A 22,685-nucleotide genomic window follows, 5' to 3' on the forward strand; every position below is an offset into this window, starting at 1 on the left:
AGCCAGTGGAACGTATGCGCAACGAGCAAGGTAATTGGGTGTCACATCTCGTTTTCGCGTCTGGCGTAGGCACCTGCATAATTATTCCCTGAGGAGCCATCTCGTATTCGCATAACTCGGATAGACACCAGGGTCCGTGATGGCGGAGTAATGCACGGGAGTGAGAACCAGACCTTATTTGAACCCTGTTCTATGTATAGATAGGCAGCACTCAATAGTCAATATGAGCCTCCGCTTCGGCTTAGGGCTCGTGGGCTGCACCGCAAATATCGCAATTCGCAACATGCGAGTACAAGAGATTTTATCGGAATACTCACAGTATGAATTCTGTAACCGGGAATTCAGCTTAGCGGTCGACCGCATTTCCTCAAAGAATGAGGTCAGCCCAGACCCTGAAATCCAGCCCGACACAGCGCGCACCAAACCACCCAGAATGGTTTAGGCTGAGGGGCCGATCCCCACAAAAGGTCCTTTAGCAGGGTTTCCAAGATCCAGAGACGAGATTACAGCTGATATCATTGGGTGAGATCAAGATTAGCAGCTTGGCGTTGTCTGCTGGCAGCAGGGCTGAGGGCGGTGGCTGTGCCCTGAGTTTCCTGCTTTGGGCTGGACGGCGCCGTGTTTGCCTATTTCTATACCCATGTACCGATGGTAGCTCAGCTAAAGGATTGGGCCCGGGAAGCTGGTGAGATGGAGCGTTGAAAGCGTCATTTTGGTGAGAGGGTGAACGTATATAAGGGGGATTGATGCCGCTTCATCTGGCATTTTTATCATCAGCCAAAAACAAGAATTCCTTCTTACTTATATCTCATAAGTTGGATACTAAACGATCCCCACAACTCTATTTACTTTATAATACCTTACCAAAACAACCACTTGACAAAATGCGTTTCTCCTCAGTATCCATCGCCCTCGTCCTCACCCCACTGGCCATCGCAACCCCCAACCTCGCAGCAGAAACGAACGATGCCATTACCAAGCGCAGCCCAATGCCAATGAAGCCCCTAACCTCATCAGCACACGTCCTCGCCCGTTCCCCACAAGACAGCGACGAAGTGTGCAGCAGCGATGAAAAGCGCTGCGGCGACGCCTGCGTGGACAAGGACTACACCTGCTGCCCTGACAATGTCTCCGGCGGATGTCCCAGCAATGAAGAGTGTCAAAAGGACAATGACAAATGGGGATGTTGTCCTGAGGGAGATGACTGCAGTTGGGATGATGATGACGACGATGACGATGATAGCTTTGTGGACCGTGTGAAGGATGGCTTTAGTGATGTTGGCGATAATATTGAGGATACATGGGATGATATCTGGGATGACGACGAGGATGCTGCTGGCATGTTGGAGCCTGGGGCCGGGGCTGCGTTGATGGCAGCGCTTGTTGTGGCGTTTTTGCCGCTGTGAGGTGAAGTCGACTGGATGGCGTTGGGAGCTATGCCTGTATACCTGTATCTTGTTCTTTGATTTTGTGTTTATCTAGCAGAGATTCATAGATCGCTTTGTTTAAATACCCGACTTGGAATTTCCAAACATGTTTAGAGGTTCAATACGAATAGTATAGACTACGGCACGGTATCTGAGTTCAAATCACGATGTATATACATGAATACTCTGCGCATTGCAGTACGAAAGCAAGCCCTGCCTCCCCCATTCTCCACCTATCCCGCTCTGCTTCTGACCCGCAAGATAGCCAGCAGGGTGAGGCTTAGCGAAACTGTTTATCCATAGCGAACCTGCCTCGAGTTGGCGGCCAAACCGCTGTGCTGCTTCTGCATCCCTTGACCAGACGCACGCTCCAAGTCCGCTCTTTGTGTCGTTGACGCGACTGAGAACTTCCTCCTCGGTGCTCCATGACAGAAGGGGGATGATTGGCCCTAGAGATAGTAGAGTTAGACCTGGTGTGTTGGCAACAGCATAGGGAAGTCATACCAAACTGCTCCTCCTGAACCACTGTCGCAGAGTCTGGTGGCCTGTCAATGACGACAGGGCTGATGAATAGGCCAGGCCGAGGGGGCTGATTCCCTCCCAAAGCAAAGTGATATCCCTTCTCGCGACAGTCTGTAATTAGTCTTTGTATCACGGCATGTTGCATTTCATTCTGCAACGGGCCAGCCACGCTTGAAGGCTCTGGGGCTTCAGCGTGGGCGCGCACGGCATTGACGAAGCTGTCCCTGAACTTCTCATAGATACTCTCATGGACGTATACCCTCTTGGTGGCAACACACATCTGCCCAGCGTTGAAGAAGCAGCCCACGGCCACCTGGGGGGCCACCTCATCTACCACGACATTCGGAAAAATAATAGCCGCGTCGTTACCCCCAAGTTCAAGGGTCAGTCTCTTGAGAGAGGGCGCGACCGCTTGCATAATCTTTTTCCCTGTGCTCGTCGAGCCAGTGAAGCTGATTTTGTCGATATCGTGGTGCAGAGTCATCAGCTCGCCCAGTTCGGCTTCACCATTCAGCGCCTGGAAGACACCAGCAGGGAGCATGTCAGTGGCCAGCTCTGCAAACTTCAAGGTGCTGTAAGGTGTAAATGGAGACGGCTTGACGATGATGCAGTTCCCCATGACGAGGGCAGCTGCTATCTTGGCTGTTGCTAGGACTAGGGGGAAGTTCCAGGGGCAGATGGCCCCGACGACTCCGATGGGGGTGTGTGTGCTTATAATCTTCATCTCGTCGGTTTCATGGAGCACTTCATCTTCGAGGGATTGAGAGGCTAGTATCCCAGACAAGCGGTTTAGTTAGATCTAGAGCTATGTTCTGATAGTACTCCTTCACTCACCATTGTACCTCAGGAAGTCGATAGAGTGGTCAACCTCTAATTCTCCCAAGAATTTCTGCTTCAGTTAGAATTCAACCATTCAGACGGAAATACTAGTCTCGATCTTACAGACTTCCCTGTTTCCCTGCAAATGATACCAGAAATCAATTCCTTCTGTTCGGAGAGCCTGTTCGCAAGGGCAAGCAATCCGCGCTGCCGATATCCAATATCTGCCTTGCCCCAAGTCCGAAACGCAGACCGCGCAGCAGTAACAGCATCATTCAGATCCTCGCGTGAAGCAATCGGACAAGGCCAGAGCGGTTGGTTGTTTCTGGGGTCCGTCCCGCGATGGGTATATTGGCTTGCTCGTAGCTCGCCATTGATGACGTTGCAGAACTCGATTTGGGGGGCTTGGAGATCCATTATGCACTTTAGAAGTCCGATATTCTGTTGCATAGAGGTGAATTGAATCGTGAGTGTACTTATACTCCGGTACTCGTATTTCTACCACTGGAACTGTCGGAGAACTCCCACAGCAGCGGAGGATCCCCCACCCATACCAGACCGGCAGATCTCGAGCTGCCAATGCCGAACTTGATCGTAATTATCTATAGAAAGCTTGTGGTCTCCCCGCAATTGCCTGAATCTCTACCCTAAGGAGTCCAAGAAGACAGCACAATGGACCTACCATCCCATCACCGAGCCGCTGTGCTCCAGGTACCATCCCCCCGTTCTTCAACTCTAACCCTACATCAACACGACCAGCTAACAGTACGACATAGTCACCGGGCCCAAATCCCCACTTCGAAATCGTCTCCCTCCCACTCCCGCAACCCGGCCCAACTGACGTCCTCGTAAAACTCTCAGTCACAGGCCTATGCGGGACCGACTTCGCGCTCGCCTCGGGCGCACTCGGCCAGACCCGCCCCATCCTCGGCCACGAGGGGATCGGACGCGTAGCAAAACTCGGCGCTGCACTAGGTGAATCCCAAGTTCGTATCGGGCAACGGGTGGGTATCTCCTGGGTCCGCGGCGCGTGTGGGCATTGTGCCTTTTGTCGGCACCAGGGCGGCGGCGGCGAGGCACATTGCGCAGCCCAGATCCATTCTGGGAGGAAGGTCGATGGGACTCTTGCGGGATTCACAATCGTGCCGTATGATTATATCGTGAGACTTCCTGAGGGCTCGGAAGATGGCGTCCTTGCGCCTGTCATGTGTGGTGGTGTGACGGCGTACAAGGCGTTGAAAGTTGCGGATGTGGCGCCTGGGAGTTGGGTGGTTCTACTGGGGGCTGGGGGTGGAGTTGGGTCTTTGGGTGTCCAATATGCGAGGGCAATGGGGTATAGGGTTATTGCTGTTGACGCGGGCAGTCAGAAGAAGGAGGCTTGCTTGGAGCTTGGGGCGAGTGCTTATGTGGATATAGACCAGGAAGGGTTGGATATTGCTGATACAGTGAAAGGGCTCACTGATGGTCAGGGTGCAAGGGCTGTCATTGTCATTGCAGGGTCCAGTCGCGCGTACCAGGATGCATTCCACATGGTAGCACCGTTTGGGACTCTGGTCTGTGTGGGAATCACGCCGCTGTCGGACCCGATCCAGGTCCATCCACTGACTCTGATTGATACTGGCGTGAGAGTGATCGGGTCGATGACTGGTACGAGGGAGGATATAGTCGAGGCCGTGGAATTTGTGAGGAGAGGAGAGGTTGTCCCAGAGGTCCAAATGATACCTCTGGATAGCATGGAACGTATAGGAGAGCTGCGTGCTAAGGTTAGTTGTCCTTCACCTCTCCTTATAATTACCTTTATCTCACATCCGATTAGATTACTGGAAAGTTGGTAGTTGATGTTGATTCAAGCCAAAGCCACGACGCTTGAAGAAATGTGGTCTAGCAAATGCAATATAAGTTTCATGGAACGGTAAAAATGGTTTGGTTCTTAGCTTTTGCTATAAAACTCGAGGATACTAGCCTGGTTATAAAAATCATCTTATAGACTACCGGTCAAGTCAAGTAATAAGCAAGATCACCGTCCTCTGCTCTTTCAAACTCCAACTCACCATTGCCCAGATACCGAAAAGGATTGGACGTGTTGTACCGGATGTCGAAGTGCTCAGGACGGATTGTTTTGATGTATTCTGACTTGTTAGTACATAGCAATACTACCTTGGACCATAACTCACCTTTATAATGCAGCACACTCCCCGGATACATGGCCGTGACGATGGTGCTCTCCCCATTTTTCTTGTTATACCACGCCGTGCACCCCTTGGACCACACACAACGCTTCAAACCCTCAGCCGCGTAGCGATTAAAGGCACGCACAATATCATCTTTGACAGCAATAGACCTAGACCCTATTATCAACACCTCGCATATGTGTGATATGTGGGAAGGGGGAGACTCACTTGATATCCTCCTTTGCAATCTTTTCAATCCAATCCAACATATAATCCCCGGTCCAGCCTATCATGGCAGGCACAGAGCCGTGCCCAATCGGACAATTCGGCCCTGTGAAGATGAAATAATTCGGAATCCCGGCTGCACATAGCGAGAAATACGCCTGTGGGATATCCTTCCACTCCTCGTCGAGTCTTCGCCCGTCTCGCCCGACCAGCTCCCAGGGGGGAATGAACGAGGTGTTGAATCCTGTTGCGCAGACGATTAGGTCGAATTCCTCCTCTTCCTCCTCTTTTACCTCTTCCCCAGCTTCTGTATCGGATGTTGATTTTGTGCCAATTCCACGCGGTGTAACTCGTGTAATCGGATCGAAGCAGAAGCGCGCGTTGGCCTCTTGCATGGCTTCTAGATATCCGTCTCCGGGACTTAGACGACGACAGCCAATCTCGTAGTCTGGGATGAGTTTGTCGATCAGATGCGGGTTTGCGGCGAGACGGGTGCGCATGACGCCGCTGACGAGTTCATATAAGAATTTATTTTCGGGGGAGCCCGAGAGCAGGAGTTGGTAGACGCTGTTGACTCTATGAAAAGTTATCTTAGCGGGAGTATAAGTTGACTATATTTGTGGTAGGTGACTCACGACCGCTCGATATATTTCCTGTATTCTAGGAGTTCTGCGGGATTCTCGCGGTATAATTTCTTCTCTTCCTCTGTGTATTGGAAATTTGTTCCCATTTGGTCTTTTGTGATATGCCCGGCTATGTTGGTTGAGATCCAGGTTGGGTGTCGGACATAGTTGACGAGCTTGCTGGCTTTTGGCTGTAGTGCTGGAATGACCTGGATCGCTGAAGAGCCGTTTCCGATAACAGCAATTCGCTTGTCAGTCCAGTCATAGTCGGGGTCCCTGGTTAGGCAAATTAGCATGGCGGATATAAAGCGTAAGGGATAGACATAGAGAGTAAAGGGAGAGGGCGCACCATTTTGCTGTATGAAGGACCTTTCCTTGGAATGTATGGAGGCCTTTAATATCAGGGAGGTTCCAATTACTTTGCACATTAGTGTTATACAAAAGAAGCCATAATAAAAGGACAAGGGCGTACTTGAGAATACCACTTCCATCAATAAGGACGTCCGCCTTATCCTCGAACAGCTCATCACCGCTCTGGATCTTCAGATGCCAGTTGCCCTGCTCTTCATCCCAAACTGAACTGACGACCTTTGTATTAAGCTGGACCTTCTCATCGAGCCCGAACTTTTGCGTTGTATCAAGAATATACTGCTGGATCTCCGGCCCCTTGGCATAGCACTGCGACCAGTCGGGATTGGGATTGAAGTAGAAAATATAGCTATCTGCTAAAATTAGGGTTAATATTACAGCGAGGGGAAAGGTATCAGCGCACGAATTGGGATGTCACTATAACATTAATTTATCAGCACGGTCATGCTGCCATTCTTGACAGAAAGAAGACGCACCATCCAACACCCGGGTAAACATTCTCATACCACGTCCCGCCGACTTCAGAGTTCTTCTCGTAGATGGTAAAGTCTATATAGTCCAGAGGGCGCTCATGTTTCAGCTTGTACGCCATTATCAGCCCGGAGAACCCAGCGCCGATACACACCACGCGCAGCTTGCGGGGGGTAAAGGCAAAGGCAGACGGGTCGATTGCCCAGTCATTGTGAGTGGTGCCGTTGGCAACCGGCATATTTTCGTTTGACACCATACTGGTTTGCTATTTTGAACGGCGTAGAAAGAGGCAATTACAATACTTACGAGGGACGAGGTTCATATAAATTTCAGAGTCGCAGCGGCACGACCCCCCATCACCTCCCCGAGATAACAGAGCCACCGCGGGACAACCCCTCACGATGAGTGATTCAGTGGAATGGCATTAGCTGGTCCAGGCTAGAGGCTGGGGCTGTAACCGGCCGGATCGCGAACCGGTTGCGTTAGAGCGTTGCTAGACGTTGCTAGACCGTTGCTAGTGGGGGTTTGGCTTCGTGGCACACGGCCCGGCGGTTATTGCCCGCTGTCAGTGGTTAATCGTACGTTTGTCTGCACTCACTTGTCGTTGAGATACGGGCCATGCTTACGATTATGTGGCAAGTCAACTGAGTAGCAGCAACATTACTCCGTTGTTGGATGGAGCTCTGTTTCCCCCGCTGCATCAGGCCCCAGCCTTCAAGAACAAAAGCCGATGACAACCACTGTCAAGCGCCAGTACTAATGCACCTGCATTTGGCCCCCAATGCAAGCAAGTTGAGGCTGGCGCCCGTACGTAGGTGGAAGCAAGTCGTGTTTCGGAGTTGCGGCGTTGCAGGACGGAACAACCCCTGCATGGAGGCAGACTTTTTGCGTCTGCAAGATGAAGCTTAGTCGTGCTGATGCATACTGTTTCCTCCCACGCGGGCTTTGCCTGTCACTCTTCTCCTCTGCCTATTCGGACTTGATCGTCAGTTGACATGGCCAGTCCCTTTGGCGACCCGCCTCCAGGCATCGATCTCTACGATAGCCACACTGCGAGGAACAATGCCGTTACCATTTCCATGACGGCCCTTGCTACTGTAGCCCGTGGCGTTGCGCTAGGTCGGATTGGCCTCGAGGCCGGCGAATGGTTTATTGTCGCGGCGCTGGTTCCGACATATGAAAGTTCTCGCTTGTATGATTGTCGGTTTGTCTTACCTTTGAATTTTCTGTAAAAGCAAAAAAAAAAAAAAAAAAAAAAAAGAAAAAACTAATAGTTTCTAGGAGGAACCCACAGCCTCGGAAAACACGTCTAAACTGTCCCAATTGACGAGATTGTTCGGGTCAACCGGGTACTTGCCCCCTAACCCTAACTCGACTTCAACATCGCCAACTCAACCAAACTCACTTCGCGTACGTGCTCATCTACGTCCTCGCCAATCCCCGTCATCGCACTCTCCGTGATCTCGTTCTACCGCCGCATCTTCGGCATGACCTGCATGATGTGGCTCTGCGTCTTCCTGACGTTGGGCTACTTCGTCGCCTGCCCCATCAGTTCCAGGTATAATAGGAGCAGAAGTAGGCATATTGTGGTATCATACCGTGGGATACTCTTTTGTGCCATGGACAGTGTTTATTTAATATCTATAACTAATCCACCAATTCTATGTCTAATTAATATACCGCTAACAAACATAATCCAATGAAACAACCCAACAACTTCCAGTCGTACGATCCAAGGGGAGTCCCCAGATTCTTCACCGTCTTTACGTCGGCTAGTCAATGTTCTTCAAACAAGAACATCTTTCGCTGCATGGCATCCGAGATAAACTGTTCCACGTTAGTATGATACGTGTCCGCTTAACATAAGAAAAGATGTGTTAAACATACCATCTCATAATCCTTATGCGCAACCCCCTCAATATAATCCACCGACTGACTCTCTGGAAACCCCCCAGACAGGCCCTTCAACATACTATCAAAGTTCCTCCCACGGCCCAGATGCGTACTTCCCTGCCACTGCGCCTGGCACTTCGAGTCTCCCTCACCGTGATCCTCCAGACCGAACCCGTAGAAGATGTTTCTTGAGAAGTACCGTTCCCGGATACTGGATCGGCCAGCGACCGCATCGCCGCGGACGTACTTGGGGAATGTGTCAGGGTCGTCGTCGCTGATCCCGTAGGGCCAGTCGTTGTAGGTGGAGTTGCAGCTGTCGTCGTCGTCCGGTCGGTCTGTGACGGGCCAGGCGTAAGAGCCTGGGTTCATGACGCCGAAGTGGATTTTGGAGTCTTCGGGTTGCGTTGCGCGAAGCATAGCGTCTGGGCAGTTAGTGAAGGTATTCAAGGATGGAGAAGGGAGTAAAACATACAACGTTGAATCATCTGTGCACCGAGTGCTAGGGTTTGGATATTAGTTAGAGCCGGATAATCGCGACAGGGGACGTACAATGGCTAGCAATGACAACGGTTTCCAGTTCGGGGTAAACATCCTTGTTCCAGAAAGACTTGACGAGTTTATCCAACCTGTGTATGTCAGTCTGCACACAGTCTATTTACTCCGAGGGAACTGGACGTACACTTCAAAAGAAGAAATATTGACCTCTCCAGGACCGACTGCAGAATCGCCCTTTTGGTAATCGTTACTCTCAAAGTAGATATCATCTGGCGCTCCAGCTCCAGCGTCTACATCGTCCTCATTGAGCCACTGGGGTGTTGTAACAAGCACGCGGTCCATGTCTGCGTTGACGCTGTCTTTGCCGGCCGCACAAACCAGGGCATTGCGCATATCTAACACATTATTACTTTAGTAAAGGTCTCTGAGACCGAGCTTGTGATAGAATCCTACCGTTTGCATATTGCCACCCACTGCGATCGAGACTGTTAGATATAGGCTGAGGTTAAGAGCTCTGGGAAGGACGTACTTTCTCCGCGCACCGGCAATTGTCACGATCGCACGTTTGATCTGGCTAAAGTCTTTTGTATTCTCGACAAAGTATGGCTGTAGTATGGAAGTATCAGTCCCAGCTCGCCTCATGTCCGACTGTGACTGTAACCTACCAAAGTCGCGTTGGTATCATCGTCCACAACAAGTCTTTTCACATCGAATCCAGCAACCGTAGGTCTGTGAGGGCCCTATGTCAGCTTCAAGCTTCAACTTCGAACCTTGTATAATGTTATCAGTACGCACATCTCCTCCCACCCAGTATCTTTATCACCGCTTGGTTTGGCTGTCCCAATCATAATGGTTGGGCAGCTGTCAGGCTGAGTCTGATTCAGGGCATCTCGACCGCCAGATAGGACGACCGTTTGCTCGTCGTCGACTTTTCCTGTGGGTGGGTAGTCGCCGTTTGAGTGGTTCTCCTGCAGCCATTCGGGCGCGACTTTGGCGTGCGCCGCTGCTGCTGCAAGGGCTATTACCAGGGTGATAGACGGGATATGCATGACGAGCAGTAAGCTCTATGAATGGATGGAGGTGAAAGACGCAGTTGAAAGATGACAGGTGAAGGACGATAGTATATTTGCGAAGAAGATAAATTCAATATGCCGGAAATCAGAAGGGGATGAAAGCAGGTTGAAAAGGGAGTAAGTAGAGACGGGATAGGGGTATGGGCTACCGCCAGTGGCTCCTTACGATTTACGAGTCAACTACCTTGATAGACAGACAGGCACATGATGAAGCGATGGCCCTATCCACTAACCTGATCCCAACGTTAGTAAATGCTGATCACAGATGCAGCGCCTGCCTTCTGGGTCTGTGGGTCAATCACGACAGGGTCTCTCGGCAGGCCAGAATGCCATTGCCATTGTCCACCGTTGCCGGGCACAATCAGGCTGCCTCCGAAAAGAAGACAATAACAGTTATAAGGACTGAAATGAGATATTCTCTCTGTACACCAGCTCTTCTCGAAAGGATCCAATATCTTGCAGCGGACTACGGAGCAGCGGAACTGCGGCTGGCAAAAGTTTTGGCGAACGGATGATCGTCCGGCACTGACGATCGCACGTCAAGATCAACGCCCCTGAACTGCAGAGAGCGCTGGCTGATGACGAATTCGCATAAATTCGGCAGCAGAGATCTGGACTTTGGTGGGTGACGTGTATGTGGAGTCATGACCGAATTAGAACATATCCTTCAAGCTGTGCCTGTTCTTCCGGAATGCGATGTAGTTTGGTTCTTGCACGTGGACTAATGGTTCCATCAATGGAAGAGCAAGTGATAATCAAGTTGCCTGAGCTTAGTGGATACTTCATACGTTCTTGTAGGGCAGTGACGAAAAACACACGGGATCATCCACACAGGGCAGCACGGAGATAAAATAAGCTTAAGTTATTGGATAGTCTTCTTATATTACAGGTCATATGAGTTCCAGTAACTATCCACTCTATAATAATCCTAGATTGGCTGCTAAAAGGGATGCAGTAGTACCCAGTTCATATGTTCAAAAAAAAAAAAAAAAAAAAAAAAGAAAAAAAAAAAAAACCCCTTCTCTCCCGGTAGTCGTGCGTGGGATACAACTGTATGATGACAGCAATGGAAATGTGCCTTTCTAGCATGTATCTATTTTCGGTATTTCGCTTCAATCAAGGGCTGCAGAAACTGCAGCATATGCGGTCTCATCTTCTCGGCTTCATGGGAGACACCATCGACAACGGTGAACTGACTCGAGATACGTTCTGCCTCCCATGCCGTGTGCAATTCCTGCAGCGTCTGCAGCCTGCCCTGTCTCATCGCCGATAGATCCCCAGACTTCTGGTCCTGGTCTTCTCCCGTTCTCATCTTCCTCAGCCAGTCCCAAAATTCTTCGCCGCCATGAATATAGTTATCCTCGGATCCGACCACTAGCTGGATAGGAACTTGTTGAATACTTTTTGTCGTCACCGGGCGGGAAAACAACCCCTCCACATTGGCAATGCCTTCTGGCCATGGTTTACTTGAGTCTAACATAGATACACGCCCTGGTGCTCCAATGCTGACTGCCAGTAGCCTCTCAGGATAGAGATAGAGGAACCGCTGAGTAAACTGTCCACCACCCGAGAATCCCATCATGAAGACCTTATCGGTGTCTATTCCCGGCCATCGAGCCGCGACTTCCTCCAAGGTCGATAATAGGGCAAGGTCTGAGGAAAGTGACTCTGAGCGCAGCGTTTTGTACGAGTGCAAGTCATTTGGCCCGTCCAGACCACCAGGGAATAACGGGGCGAGAATGGCGCAGGGTGTCGAGTCAGCGAAGGAGACCATGTCATTGGAATAAAGCGTGTTCATTTTTCGACGAGTGCCATGTATCCAAACTAGAAGAGGCAGCTTCTTTGGACTCGAGGCTGTGTCGTAGTGCTCGGGTGGTATGTAGAGTGCATATGAAACGCGCGGATCCGACGCCAGTGCTTTCAGTGGTGTATGGCCTACCAACAGCGCCGCGTGGAGGAACTGAGAAGGGACATCGGCTGTTGACAATGGCTTTTGCATAATGGAATTCTTGAGGTTATTTGGTGAGGCGCTTTGAACTCGATCGTCGTAGGTATAAGAGGCCAGCTTAGGCAATAGATGGGTTCGAGGCTAAGCGAACCTCGCATATCGGAGCGAACTTCGCTTCATGCGCCATGCTGCTTTGACACGAGCGTTCCATGATCTCACTGCGTATTCAATTTACCTGGCATTCTGTAAGGCCTCCCTATATTCCACTGCGCCATGTCGATCTCCCCGCGGTATTATCGAATCGCTTCTGTGCGCTTCCACTGCCGAAACCGCTGCAGTAGGCACTCTAAATCTCGCCGGTTAGGCGTTCATCGTAGATGCGTTTAAAGATGGAGTATCCAGCAATGCCATAAATCTTCAGGAACGCAAGAATCGAACAGGTCCATCATGTCGTCGATCTCCGTCAAGTACAAAGAGTCCCAGGATGTGCAAGCCTGCCACAGCCATGAAGAACTCCACGCCGACGCTGACATTCCTTTGTCAAAACATCGCAAATTGAAATGGAAGCTAGATCTACTCATTCTCCCACTTATCTCTAGTGTTTATTTCTTTGCCTCAATGGTAGGACAGTGGTAACACTCCGTGATCACCCATGTAACTCTGATCCAGGGTCGCTCCGATCTCGCCAATGCCAAAGTCGCTGGTTTATCTGACGAGCTACACATATCGCCCCAGGGATATTCGAACGCTGCCACTATACTTCTCGTCGGCTACATCCTCTTCCAACTACCGGGCACGCTGTTGATTAAGCAGATAGGTCCTGCGAGGCAATTTGCTGCCACGATGATGACGGTACGAAACTCGAATAAAGCTGCTGTAGCACACCAGGTCACTAATGTAATATGAATTGACAGTGGGGANCAATCACCGCTGCAACTGTCTCCATCAAGACCACAGTGCATCTTCTAGTAGTACGGTTTCTGGTCGGCGCCGCCGAGGCATTCGTTCAGGGGGGCGTTTTTTGTGAGTCTTTGTTTCTCCTTTGTCGATCATTATTGAAATATGCCCAATTCTAACAAAGTTGGATCTCATAGACCTCAGCTTCTGGTGCCAGTACAACGAGCTTGCGACAAGAGGCGCCGTTTTCTATTCCATGTCCACCCTAGCCGGCGCATTCAACGGACTCATCGCATACGGGATCACTAAGGACTTGGATGGGGCTAATGGCTGGCGAGAATGGCGCTGGATATTTCTCATCGAGGGAATCATGCCCTGTGCATTTGCATTCGTCATCCTCTTCCGCTTACCGGCCAGTCCCGAAACACTCAAGTTTGGATTCAGCGAGGAGGAAAAGGCCCTTGTTGTGCGTCGGGCCCGAAACGCTCATAACACGTCGGAAGCCAGGCTGCAGGTGAAGAAAATCCCATTCGTCCTCCTGAGCTTGCATTTCTGGCTGCTGCTGGGTATTGCATGCTGTGGTCACTTTTGTGTGGGCTCGATGTCGAACTTTCTTCCGGCGATTATCGAGGTAGCAGCTCATTCCTCTTCCCGGATGGGATATATAGCTGATATAAGTGTTTCAAACAGAGCTTTGGATACAACCAGGTTGATACACAGATGTTTACTGTCGTTGTATACGCATCTGCATGTATTGGGATCCTATTCTGGGCCCGGGTGGCCGATCGAACGAACGCGCGAGGCCTCACTCTTGCGGGGTCGACATGCGGTGCAATTGCTGGGTACGCGATGCTGATTGCGGTTGAGAATGAACGTGTTCGGTTTGCTGCAACATGTATCCTTGCGTTCTCTATCCACCCAAACATTGTGCTTCAATTATCCTGGACGGCTATGAATTTTGTTGGATATACGCGAAGGCGGGTCCAATATATGCCCCGTTTCAGGAGCGGCAGTACTGATACAAATACGAATAGGGGCTCTTGTTTGGCCTTCATGAATTTATTCTCACAGGTGTTTGCCATCTGTGGAACCCAGGCGTATAGTGATCCACCACTGTGAATGCCTTGTAGACTGTTTTGATCTACGTTGGTAACTAACTCACAGTAACGTCGATGACAGACCGAAAAGGCAATTCCTCTGCCCTTGGATTATGCTGCTGCACTCTCGTTCTCTCTCTGATCCTGAGATGGTATCTGGGGATTTTGAATCAGAGGAAAGAGAAATCCCAGCACACGGACGAAGCTCATCGGCAGAGACAGGAGAGCTTGGAAGAACTTGGGGATCGTCACCCTGGTAAGCCTATTAGCTCAATGACCATGGGAAAATCGGCTGATACGTATAGAATTCTATCATACAACCTGATTCAATTGGTCGACCGTCAAACAGTCAATTATATCGCAGGTATATTCCGGATATATAGTTGGAGGATTCAGCCACTCCGCGATACATCATAGTTATGTTGCAAAGAAGTAGTTGAGCATTGATTGCGTGATTTGTACGGAAAACAAAAAAAGTAGTTTAGCTTCGAGTTCAGCGACGCCTTTACCAGCCTAAGCATCATCCGAGGCTTTCCTGCGTTGTGGACACGCCTTATAAGCAGCATAGTAGGCAGGATGCCTCGCCTGACGGAGTCACGTGAAATTCCTTTGTCGTTCCCCATTCCTTCTGCCTTCTACCTACTATCCTGCGCTGTCCTGTCGTCCTTCTGTCCTTCATACCACCCACTTGCTAATAATAAATAAACTCCAAATTCTTGTTCCAGAGGCTCACATGGTTTGAAAACACCAAGTGCGAGGCCGATTGACGACTGGGCCTAGTTCCACCTCACTTATCGTCGCAAATATTACAACGTGTAGATCGCTGCAAACTGGAAAAAATGACAAAAAAAGGGGATCCCCGAAGTGTAGGGGCAGCTCGTCCCTCCAAGCGCTCATCTATGGCATGTACCTCCTGTCGTCAGGTCAAGGTTGGTGGTTGAGCCTGGTAAGACGCCGTGGAACTCACGTTGTGTTTAGCTGCGCTGCGATGCCACGCAATGTTTTCCAGCACCGTGCACTCGATGCCAGAAACATCGCATGACCTGCAAATACGACTCCAAGTTCAAAAGAAAGCCAATGAGGGGGTACGTGGTTCTCTTGGAATCCTGACCAGGACTGGCCTCTAAATTCATCAGGACGCTGGAAAAAGCGATGGAAGAGAATGAACGATTACGCCAGCTGGTTGGTAATTCAGATCCAACGCCTTTACCAGAAGGATATGTTATTCGACAACAAAAGGATCAAGAGCTCCCTTTTCCGGAAAACTTTACCTGGGAATTGCCAGAACCACAGGTACTCGAAGAAGTTCAATTAGATGGCTTGACTATCCGAGACCTCTTTGAACAGTACGGCATCCAGCCTATCGTCACTGGAGAGATGACACTGAGCTAACAACTTGCTAGTTTTGCTCGGCACTATTTTCATCACCTCCCCATTTTCGATTTGACATTTATAGATTTTATCAGGATCGCAAGCCCTCTTCTTTTCTGGACGATCATAGCCATTGCGTCTAGAAAGCATCCCCTGCATTCAGACGTCACCTGTTCGCTCAAGGAGCCGGTTCTGGGAATGCTATCGAATGTCATGACTCGTTCAATTCGCAGCACCTACACTATTCAAGCACTCCTGCTGCTTTGTCTCTGGCCGTTCCCCGTGCAAAGCCAGCTGGATGACCCGAGCTGGGAGTACTGTGGAATGGCCGTTGCTGCTGCCCTGAAAATGGGCCTGGAAGACCGTCCAGTCAGCTGGGGCCAAACTGTTCGACCCAGCCCAGATGAGCATATTCCACGCTTAAAAGCATGGCTTGGGTGCTTTGTAGTGAGCACAGAGTAAGTACATCTTCTGTATGGTACTTTGTCGGCCGAACTGACTGAAGCCACAGTCTGGCGGCTTGTCTCTCGCTGCCTCCCCCAATGGCCTCGGTTGCTTCATTAATGCCTAGAGTTCGCGACTCTATCAGGAGTAGTCTCCCGGATGATTTTCTGGCACTGCTGGAAATCCAAGCCTATTCAATCCGAGCCGCTTCGCTGCTAAACGACCATGTCAGCAATACAACCCAAAGATCATTCATCGAGCTTCTGGATAGTGATTTGGACGCTGTAGAAGGTCGTATGCCGAGACGCATTTACGCCTCGCTTCAAATCAGCATACTTGCAGCACGACTTCGGCTGTATTCTCTACCACTACTTTCCCGAAACTCGCTCAAGACCACAAGTGATTGCCCGGGCGCTCTTACAAAGGCGATATGGTACAAAGGCCTCCATGTAGCGATGCAGCTTGTGGATACATTTGCTGGCTGGACTCAATTACCCCGTGGAGATCATCGTGACTCGACAGTCGAGTTGTTGATCATCCATTTCCCGAAGCAATACTTGTCTGCAGTTGTAATGGCAGGGATGTATTTCATCAATTTGCTCGTTATTGACACCAATGTATCGACAGAGGACAAGCTTCTCGTCCGGAATTATATCAAAAAGGCGTATGAGACAATTACCGCCCAGTCGACAGAGGAAAGGGACGAACCCTATCGAGCAGGAAAAGCAATTGAATTCCTCTCACGCCATATCGAGGCGCAGGGCGTAGCTCTGGAATTGCGCCAACCTGGCGATGGAAATCGGCCTTTGAACATAATAAACAACGGTATGAGAATGGTGGGGCATTTTCGAAGCAAGCTACGTTCTTCTCAGGAATCGAACCTCCCAGAAGACTTCCCTGTTGGGAGTCCACGTCTACCAGTGTTGGAAGACTTTACGGATCTACCGGCACTGGGAGACGACCTCTTTGAATGGAATTCCTGGTTCGCTGGCATGGATAACATGGCCACCTTCTTCACTGCCTCCGACCATTCATAGACACCTGCTCTCACCAAGCGATGTTCGCTTACCGGGCCGAACCATCGGGCCACCAGCGTGATAATTGAACTCACTTTCTCGTCCATTCAATCGAACGATATTCTTGCCGAGAGTGTACTTGTTTCTTGAATTGAATTCTTTGTATGCTAGTATCTTTTTATTTTTTTTTCTCGCCATGGCCTCGATTCAGGGCGATCTCATCAAAACCCCACCAGAGCCTTTATGCCAGATCATTACACCAGTCGGGATGCTGGGCTATGGATTCAATGTGGCAGATGTAGAGCTTGGTCTTCAACTGAGCTTGAAAATGGTGGCGCCCACTGCGATTATCTTGGACTCTGGGTCCACTGATTCCGGTCCGGCAAAACTGGCACTGGGAACTATGACTTGCCCTCGATCGGCCTACGAGAGAGATCTCCGCCAGTTAATCCGCCTTGTGCAACGCTATCATGTTCCTTTGTTGATCAGCTCCGCTGGCGGGGATGGCAGCGATGCTCATGTCAACGTGTTCCTCGAAATCATTCGTGAAGTCCTCGAGACTTCAGGCTCCGGGTGGGAATGATCTCAACGTCAACGCCTGTCTGAGCAGTCCGCTAATTCAGTTGCAGTAAGGAAACTAGCTTGAAGGTTCTGTCAGTATATAGTGAAACGAGTCAGGAATGGCTATTGCAACAATTCAGAGCCGGCAGGGTTTCCGGCTGCGGTCCATGTGTGCCTGTCCTCACTGCCGAGGATATTAAAGCCACCCCAACCATTGTTGGTCAAATTGGACCAGAGCCGATGCTACAAGCGATGGCCGCTCATCCTGACTTTGACATTATGGTTACCGGAAGAGCCTATGACCCGAGCCCTTTTGTTGCATTCTGCGCCGTCAATTCTTCCACAAAGCCATACGCGGACTTAAGCTCCACAACACTTGGCGGCTTCACACATATGGGGAAGCTCATGGAGTGTGGAGGAGCATGCGCGACTCCCAAATGTGCTGCGTCTATGGCTGTCGTCTACCGGGATGGCTCCTTTGACATACGTCCCTTGGCTTCTGGTTCACGATGTACCGCCACGAGTGTAGCTGCACATGCCCTATACGAGAAGTCTCGGCCAGATATCCTCCATGGTCCGGGAGGGTACTTGGATCTGACGACTGCAAACTATTCTGTTTTAGATGATGGCGTTACCGTCCACGTTGACGGCTCTGTCTTCAACGCTTCCAAGCACGAGAAGATACCGTACACCTTGAAGTTCGAAGGAGCCAAGATCGTTGGATATCGTACGATTTTCATGGGATCCTTTTGCGATCCAACCTTGATTCAGCAGCTGCCTTCCTTTCTTTCTCGCGTGCGTGGCTATGTCACCCAACAGCATTCACAAGTCCGGGATGCATGGTCATTGGACTTCCATATATATGGCATAAACCCAAACATACCAGCGGAGCCCCGAGGCGAGGTCTTCCTTATTGGAGAGTCGCTGGCCGAGAACCAAGCCTTAGCAACAGGCATTGCCTCGTGCGCCAGGGTTGCATGCGTGCATGGTCCATATGCAGGTCAGAAAGCAACGAGTGGGAATTTCGGTATGGGGATCGGCGGGAAATTGGAAATTGAGATGGGAGTCTGCTCTGAGTTTTCAGTATATCACTTAGTGGAACTTCATGAGGGACAAGAATACGCAGAGGAGATTCAGTTTCAGAACCAGTCAGAGGCTGTGGAAGAGGATGATGGCAAATTCGTCAAGTGGCAGATGCATTTACTGGGAAAGGGGCCTCGAATTGGCAAAATAGACTGCCACGCTCCAGAGGAAAATAACAACAGCGAGAGAACAAACGCGCTCGCTCCTGGTTCAAATATGCCACCGGCAGCATCTTCGGCACATCCCAAGACCCTTGGTGATATCGCCAGCGTGGTCAGATCGAAGAACGCCGGGCCTTACGAAATCACACTCGATGTGATCTTCGATGATCCAGTCGTCTATCGCCGGATCAAGGAAGGCAGACTTTTGCCGCCGGAGCGCATTGCTGCCCTTTACGGTATTGCCGTCGCAGACATTGTGTGGTCCGGTTTCTTTGATCCAGCACTGGCATTCAAGGCTACAATTCCCCGCCGACGAGATGGTAAGCCACNGTCATCAGGGGCGTTTATGGAGAATGATGTTCATGGGTCGCAGAATCATTTGCCCCTGCTGAATTTGACATTGGAGGGTGTTATTTAAGCGGATATTCAAGTTATTCTCCGAAAAACAAAGAGAGCCATTAGCTCCTAGCCTTATAGCTCATATCAGGCAGTATGAGTAGGCTGTCTATATCACCAGCAGCAAATTCAGGGGTAACAAGGTTTACTTGTATATATTTTGTAAGTTCCGTTATCAGTTGACTCATTCCAACGCTAGGACAGTAAAAGTTGACAATATTATATTGTAGTTACAGTAAACCTCGGTGATATTGTAGGTTAGTAGGGGAAGATCCAGCCTAGGAACGACATAACATTTATATTTAGTGGCAAATCCGCAGAGGACCATGCAATCAGCGTTCTGTCTTCACGCACCTACACAGTGATGTATAGCATTATATCTGTCGTATGTTGTGCACTTCCACAATATGCTCCACCCCGCTTACGACATATCGGCCCCGGACAGTGCACCCTAACTGCAGCCGCACCTATCAAAGTTATCAACAGCTGATTCTTCTATACTTGTGGGTCCAATACTAACCGCACTGGCCTATTTTCTAACCATGGGGAGCTACGTCCCCTTTCTAGTAAAGTAATCTAGTAAAACAGACAGATTGTCAAGCGCTGAGTCAGCGGAGTTTGGACGATGGGCAGCTCCGAACCGACAAGCCCTAGCAAGATATGGGAATGATGGACAGCAGCTTGCTTCAAACCTGAAGCTGAGATCCACCGGAGACGCAAGACATCCCATTCATGACCCATTGCTTCCCGTAACTTCCCGTCATGAGACTTGTTTCTTATTTATATCCAGCACGGCCTGCTCAACATCCGCCAGAATGGATACATACATAACATATCTTGGATACAAAAGACCCGGCTGAATCAAAATGGAGCGTCAACCCGACACAGGGATCTCGATTCTCGTTGTCGGCGGTGGCATTGCCGGTCTGACCTTTGCCATTGAGGCCCATCGCAAAGGGCATACCGTCCAGGTCATCGAACGGCGGCCTGAAGGGGAGACTTCTGGTAAGTAAGCCCCAGAACAGGCGTGATGTCTTTACTCAATACGCTATAAAAGTGAACTGAGCTAATTCGTGATCCAGGCGAAGTAATTGTAATCACAGCTCCAGGCTTACAGACACCCAAGAAATGGCCTGGGTTCATGGGGCGCGCACGGCAGGAAGCCTTCCCACCGGTATACAACATGCGCAAGTTCGATGGGACCCCAATTGGCGAGTTTGCCCTCGGTGATCCCAGTGATCCTTCTCTAGGCATATACCGCGCAAAACTACATGCCGTGCTCTTCGAGTATGCCAAGCAGCTCGGCATCCAGGTTGAATTCGCGGCCACAGCGCGCGAGTACTTTGAGGGCGACGATTATGCCGGTGTCGTTCTCTCTGATGGGCGGCGCTTAACGGCGGATGTGGTTGTTGCTGCGGATGGCGTTGGCTCAAAGTCTTGGGCGCTGGTTGTTGGGAGTCATGATCCGCCTATCAGCTCGGGCTTCGTCCTGTATCGCGTTACGTTCCCAGTGGCGTCGGCGCTTGAGAATCCTGTCATCGCGGCTGAATTGGCAGGATACAAGGATCGTGCGTTTCTGTATGCAGGGCCCAAGGCGCATATTGTCATTTGCAAGTCGAGCGACGATGTTTGCTGGTTGCTCACCTGCAGAGTATGTATCTGCCTCATGCTGGGCGATCTCACAATGGTTTAAAACCCGATGTACTGATGTCCACTCTCTTCCAGGAAGACAGCAGTACCGCCGAAGAAAGCTGGACAAGCTCCACCTCGATCGACAAGGCCCTCGAAGCGGTTTCCGGGTGGGACGAGTTCGTAACCGAGCTCATAAAAGCGACGCCGGGCCATACCGTGCTCGACTGGAAACTGATGTGGCGGAACCCACAACCACGATCTGCATCGCCAGGCGGCCGTGTCGTCCAGATTGGCGACGCGGCTCATCCGTTCTTGCCAACGTCCGCCAGCGGCGGGACAATGGCGATGGAGGACGCATATTCGCTGGCGGCGTGTTTGCAGATTGGTGGGAAGAAGGACGTATCTATTGCGACTAAGGTGCATAATCATTTTCGGTAGGTGACTGTGGGCCAAACACCACGAGGGCTACTACAGACTAATACATGTTTACGCAGATTCGAACGGGTCTCATGCGCACAGAAGATGGGGTTCAAGAACCGCGAGCTGTTCCACAATACAGACTGGGACGCCGTGGCCAAGGACCCTGAGATGCTGGGTAGGATGGTCGGCAAGTGGCTGGTGTACCATGATCCAGAACATTATGCGTATGAAAATTATACTAAATGCGCCGAACACCTCCTCCACGGTGTGCCGTTCGAGAACACGAATTCTGTGCCTGGATACAAGTATCAGCCGTGGACTGCGAGGGAGCTTCTAGATGCTGCAGAGCGTGGCGAACCTGTTGTCGATGATGGGGATTGGTCTTAGAGACGGGGGATATTAATCTGTATATATTATAGAGTAGACCTGATTTGTGCTGTAGTCGCGGACAAGCTGGGTAAGGCCGACCTGGTGGTCGACTATAAGGAGTGCCTAAGATTTTCAAGTATACTGCTCAGATTATACGCCTCATTGGATCATGAAGATTGGCCTACCGCGTTGTTCTTGTCCAGCCGGCGTGGTTGCTGCCAGGATGAGGGCGCTTTCAAGGCTTGTAATAAACGCATTTTGATTACGTCGGATTCCGATGTTTGGAAGTCGTGATTGAGTTGGGATTAACTTACGGCCCTACTTATGACCTCGAGTAGTGACGCATTGTCCGTCAATGTCTGTAACGAGGTGGCACGACCTCTGTGTATGTAACCTTCCACCGTGCCCTAAAACTGTATATTGAGGGCACACAATGGAAAGGCCTTCACCACCTTGAATGTGCACATCATTATGGAATTATCGTTGTTATTTAAGAACAGCCCCTAGCACACTGTGTTCGTCACTCTAGATTCCTTCTTGTGATTGCGAAATTGGATGACAGAAACACAGCCTGACAGCCCTCTAATCGCGCCGTCACACTACCGAGTGTTTTGCAATATTCCCTTACAATAAAGACACTAGCAATGGTCTGGTCCAACCTCAAGGGACTCGCTGTCATGGCTGCAAGCTTTCCCAAGAAAACAATGTCGCTGCCAACGCCGAAGTCGCAACATTCAGTCGTTCCTTTGAAAGCAAGCATACCTGCTATAAACACTGCATTATATACATCGCCATCTCGCGCACGGCCCGCAATTCGAAGTGGAGAATTGGAGTCAAAATCTCCCAATGCAGTCTTTAAAAGCTTGCCTCGCGCCGGCCAGGATNATTCAGGCTCTGGATCTTATCATGAACGCATATTCCTTGGGGAGGATCCCGCCTATGTTGCCGAATATATGAAAGATGTGATTGAGAGTCAGAGGGTGTGTATATTCCGGGATTGGAGGCATCCTACTTGAATTTGCTTGTATGCTTGTATGCTAATGGGCCACAGCTTCTTCCTAGCCATCCCATCTATAACTGCTATTACCACCCAATCGTGTATTCTTGTGGTCCTAGTAAACGATGGGTAGGAATGTAATATGTCAACACATTGAAGCTTCTATCGTCTACTCCGTGTATCAGGAATGTATATAGCATGAGAA

General features: G+C 50.2%; 10 protein-coding genes across 10 annotated transcripts; 6 read left to right on the forward strand and 4 right to left on the reverse strand.

Annotated features, from left to right (window-relative positions):
* The first annotated feature begins 760 nt into the window (after positions 1-760).
* Positions 761-1,645, forward strand: ASPSYDRAFT_39909 (uncharacterized protein). The gene has a single exon (XM_040845979.1). The coding sequence runs from the start codon at positions 885-887 to the stop codon at positions 1,404-1,406; it is 522 nt and encodes a 173-aa protein (XP_040708917.1). The 5' UTR covers positions 761-884; the 3' UTR covers positions 1,407-1,645.
* Positions 1,590-3,185, reverse strand: ASPSYDRAFT_138620 (aldehyde dehydrogenase family protein; the record flags this gene model as incomplete). Its single annotated transcript, XM_040840856.1, has 4 exons — positions 1,590-1,876; positions 1,932-2,717; positions 2,784-2,838; positions 2,892-3,185. The coding sequence occupies 4 exons, from the start codon at positions 3,183-3,185 to the stop codon at positions 1,590-1,592; spliced, it is 1,422 nt and encodes a 473-aa protein (XP_040708918.1).
* Positions 3,186-3,440: 255 nt separating this feature from the next.
* On the forward strand, positions 3,441-4,638 carry ASPSYDRAFT_27068 (zinc-dependent alcohol dehydrogenase; the record flags this gene model as incomplete). The annotated part of the gene is made up of 3 exons (XM_040844355.1): positions 3,441-3,479; positions 3,545-4,531; positions 4,585-4,638. 3 exons carry the CDS (start codon positions 3,441-3,443, stop codon positions 4,636-4,638), a joined length of 1,080 nt encoding a protein of 359 aa, XP_040708919.1.
* Positions 4,639-4,674: 36 nt separating this feature from the next.
* Positions 4,675-6,980, reverse strand: ASPSYDRAFT_194084 (flavin-containing monooxygenase). Its single transcript, XM_040843682.1, has 8 exons — positions 6,633-6,980; positions 6,560-6,573; positions 6,260-6,509; positions 6,137-6,205; positions 5,800-6,063; positions 5,168-5,740; positions 4,943-5,109; positions 4,675-4,897 (listed from the first exon to the last, which is right to left on the reverse strand). The coding sequence occupies exons 1-8, from the start codon at positions 6,881-6,883 to the stop codon at positions 4,764-4,766; spliced, it is 1,722 nt and encodes a 573-aa protein (XP_040708920.1). The 5' UTR covers positions 6,884-6,980; the 3' UTR covers positions 4,675-4,763.
* A 1,423-nt stretch (positions 6,981-8,403) lies between these two features.
* Positions 8,404-10,064, reverse strand: ASPSYDRAFT_85093 (uncharacterized protein; the record flags this gene model as incomplete). The annotated part of the gene is made up of 9 exons (XM_040851469.1): positions 8,404-8,454; positions 8,515-8,942; positions 8,993-9,019; positions 9,070-9,146; positions 9,200-9,410; positions 9,469-9,488; positions 9,545-9,621; positions 9,681-9,744; positions 9,811-10,064. 9 exons carry the CDS (start codon positions 10,062-10,064, stop codon positions 8,404-8,406), a joined length of 1,209 nt encoding a protein of 402 aa, XP_040708921.1.
* Positions 10,065-11,088: 1,024 nt separating this feature from the next.
* ASPSYDRAFT_39913 (uncharacterized protein) lies at positions 11,089-12,112 on the reverse strand. Its single transcript, XM_040845980.1, has one exon. The coding sequence runs from the start codon at positions 12,085-12,087 to the stop codon at positions 11,182-11,184; it is 906 nt and encodes a 301-aa protein (XP_040708922.1). The 5' UTR covers positions 12,088-12,112; the 3' UTR covers positions 11,089-11,181.
* Positions 12,113-12,440: 328 nt separating this feature from the next.
* Positions 12,441-13,917, forward strand: ASPSYDRAFT_1157262 (uncharacterized protein; the record flags this gene model as incomplete). Its single annotated transcript, XM_040840031.1, has 5 exons — positions 12,441-12,657; positions 12,706-12,888; positions 12,951-13,059; positions 13,131-13,564; positions 13,624-13,917. Coding segments are annotated over exons 1-5 (1,194 nt in total), but the record flags the coding sequence as incomplete, so codon positions are not given.
* A 781-nt stretch (positions 13,918-14,698) lies between these two features.
* Positions 14,699-19,321, forward strand: ASPSYDRAFT_64680 (uncharacterized protein). Its single transcript, XM_040850284.1, has 8 exons — positions 14,699-14,959; positions 15,009-15,115; positions 15,167-15,376; positions 15,434-15,859; positions 15,913-16,827; positions 17,033-17,434; positions 17,527-19,224; positions 19,293-19,321. Exons 1-7 carry the CDS (start codon positions 14,870-14,872, stop codon positions 19,082-19,084), a joined length of 3,708 nt encoding a protein of 1,235 aa, XP_040708924.1. The 5' UTR covers positions 14,699-14,869; the 3' UTR covers positions 19,085-19,224; positions 19,293-19,321.
* Positions 19,322-19,485: 164 nt separating this feature from the next.
* Positions 19,486-21,625, forward strand: ASPSYDRAFT_169353 (FAD-dependent oxidoreductase). The gene is made up of 4 exons (XM_040843398.1): positions 19,486-20,067; positions 20,145-20,713; positions 20,788-21,128; positions 21,189-21,625. Exons 1-4 carry the CDS (start codon positions 19,929-19,931, stop codon positions 21,499-21,501), a joined length of 1,362 nt encoding a protein of 453 aa, XP_040708925.1. The 5' UTR covers positions 19,486-19,928; the 3' UTR covers positions 21,502-21,625.
* A 502-nt stretch (positions 21,626-22,127) lies between these two features.
* ASPSYDRAFT_27075 (uncharacterized protein) lies at positions 22,128-22,499 on the forward strand (the record flags this gene model as incomplete). The annotated part of the gene is made up of 1 exon (XM_040844356.1): positions 22,128-22,499. One exon carries the CDS (start codon positions 22,128-22,130, stop codon positions 22,497-22,499), a length of 372 nt encoding a protein of 123 aa, XP_040708926.1.
* Positions 22,500-22,685: the final 186 nt, after the last annotated feature.

This window comes from Aspergillus sydowii, assembly GCF_001890705.1.
Source record: "Aspergillus sydowii CBS 593.65 unplaced genomic scaffold ASPSYscaffold_1, whole genome shotgun sequence".
NCBI classification, from domain to species: domain Eukaryota; kingdom Fungi; phylum Ascomycota; class Eurotiomycetes; order Eurotiales; family Aspergillaceae; genus Aspergillus; species Aspergillus sydowii.

Excerpts from the sequence above, each read along its gene's own strand:
- ASPSYDRAFT_39909 (XM_040845979.1), top strand. The coding sequence starts at position 885 with ATGCGTTTCTCCTCAGTATCCATCGCCCTCGTCCTCACCCCACTGGCC.
- ASPSYDRAFT_194084 (XM_040843682.1), bottom strand. The coding sequence starts at position 6,883 with ATGGTGTCAAACGAAAATATGCCGGTTGCCAACGGCACCACTCACAAT. Across the intron at positions 5,741-5,799 it reads AGGAAATATATCGAGCGGTC|AGTCAACAGCGTCTACCAAC; the intron begins GTGAGTCACCTA and ends AACTTTTCATAG. Across the intron at positions 5,110-5,167 it reads ATTGCAAAGGAGGATATCAA|GTCTATTGCTGTCAAAGATG; the intron begins GTGAGTCTCCCC and ends AATAGGGTCTAG.
- ASPSYDRAFT_39913 (XM_040845980.1), bottom strand. The coding sequence starts at position 12,087 with ATGCAAAAGCCATTGTCAACAGCCGATGTCCCTTCTCAGTTCCTCCAC.
- ASPSYDRAFT_169353 (XM_040843398.1), top strand. The coding sequence starts at position 19,929 with ATGGAGCGTCAACCCGACACAGGGATCTCGATTCTCGTTGTCGGCGGT. Across the intron at positions 20,714-20,787 it reads GCTGGTTGCTCACCTGCAGA|GAAGACAGCAGTACCGCCGA; the intron begins GTATGTATCTGC and ends ACTCTCTTCCAG. Across the intron at positions 21,129-21,188 it reads AAGGTGCATAATCATTTTCG|ATTCGAACGGGTCTCATGCG; the intron begins GTAGGTGACTGT and ends ATGTTTACGCAG.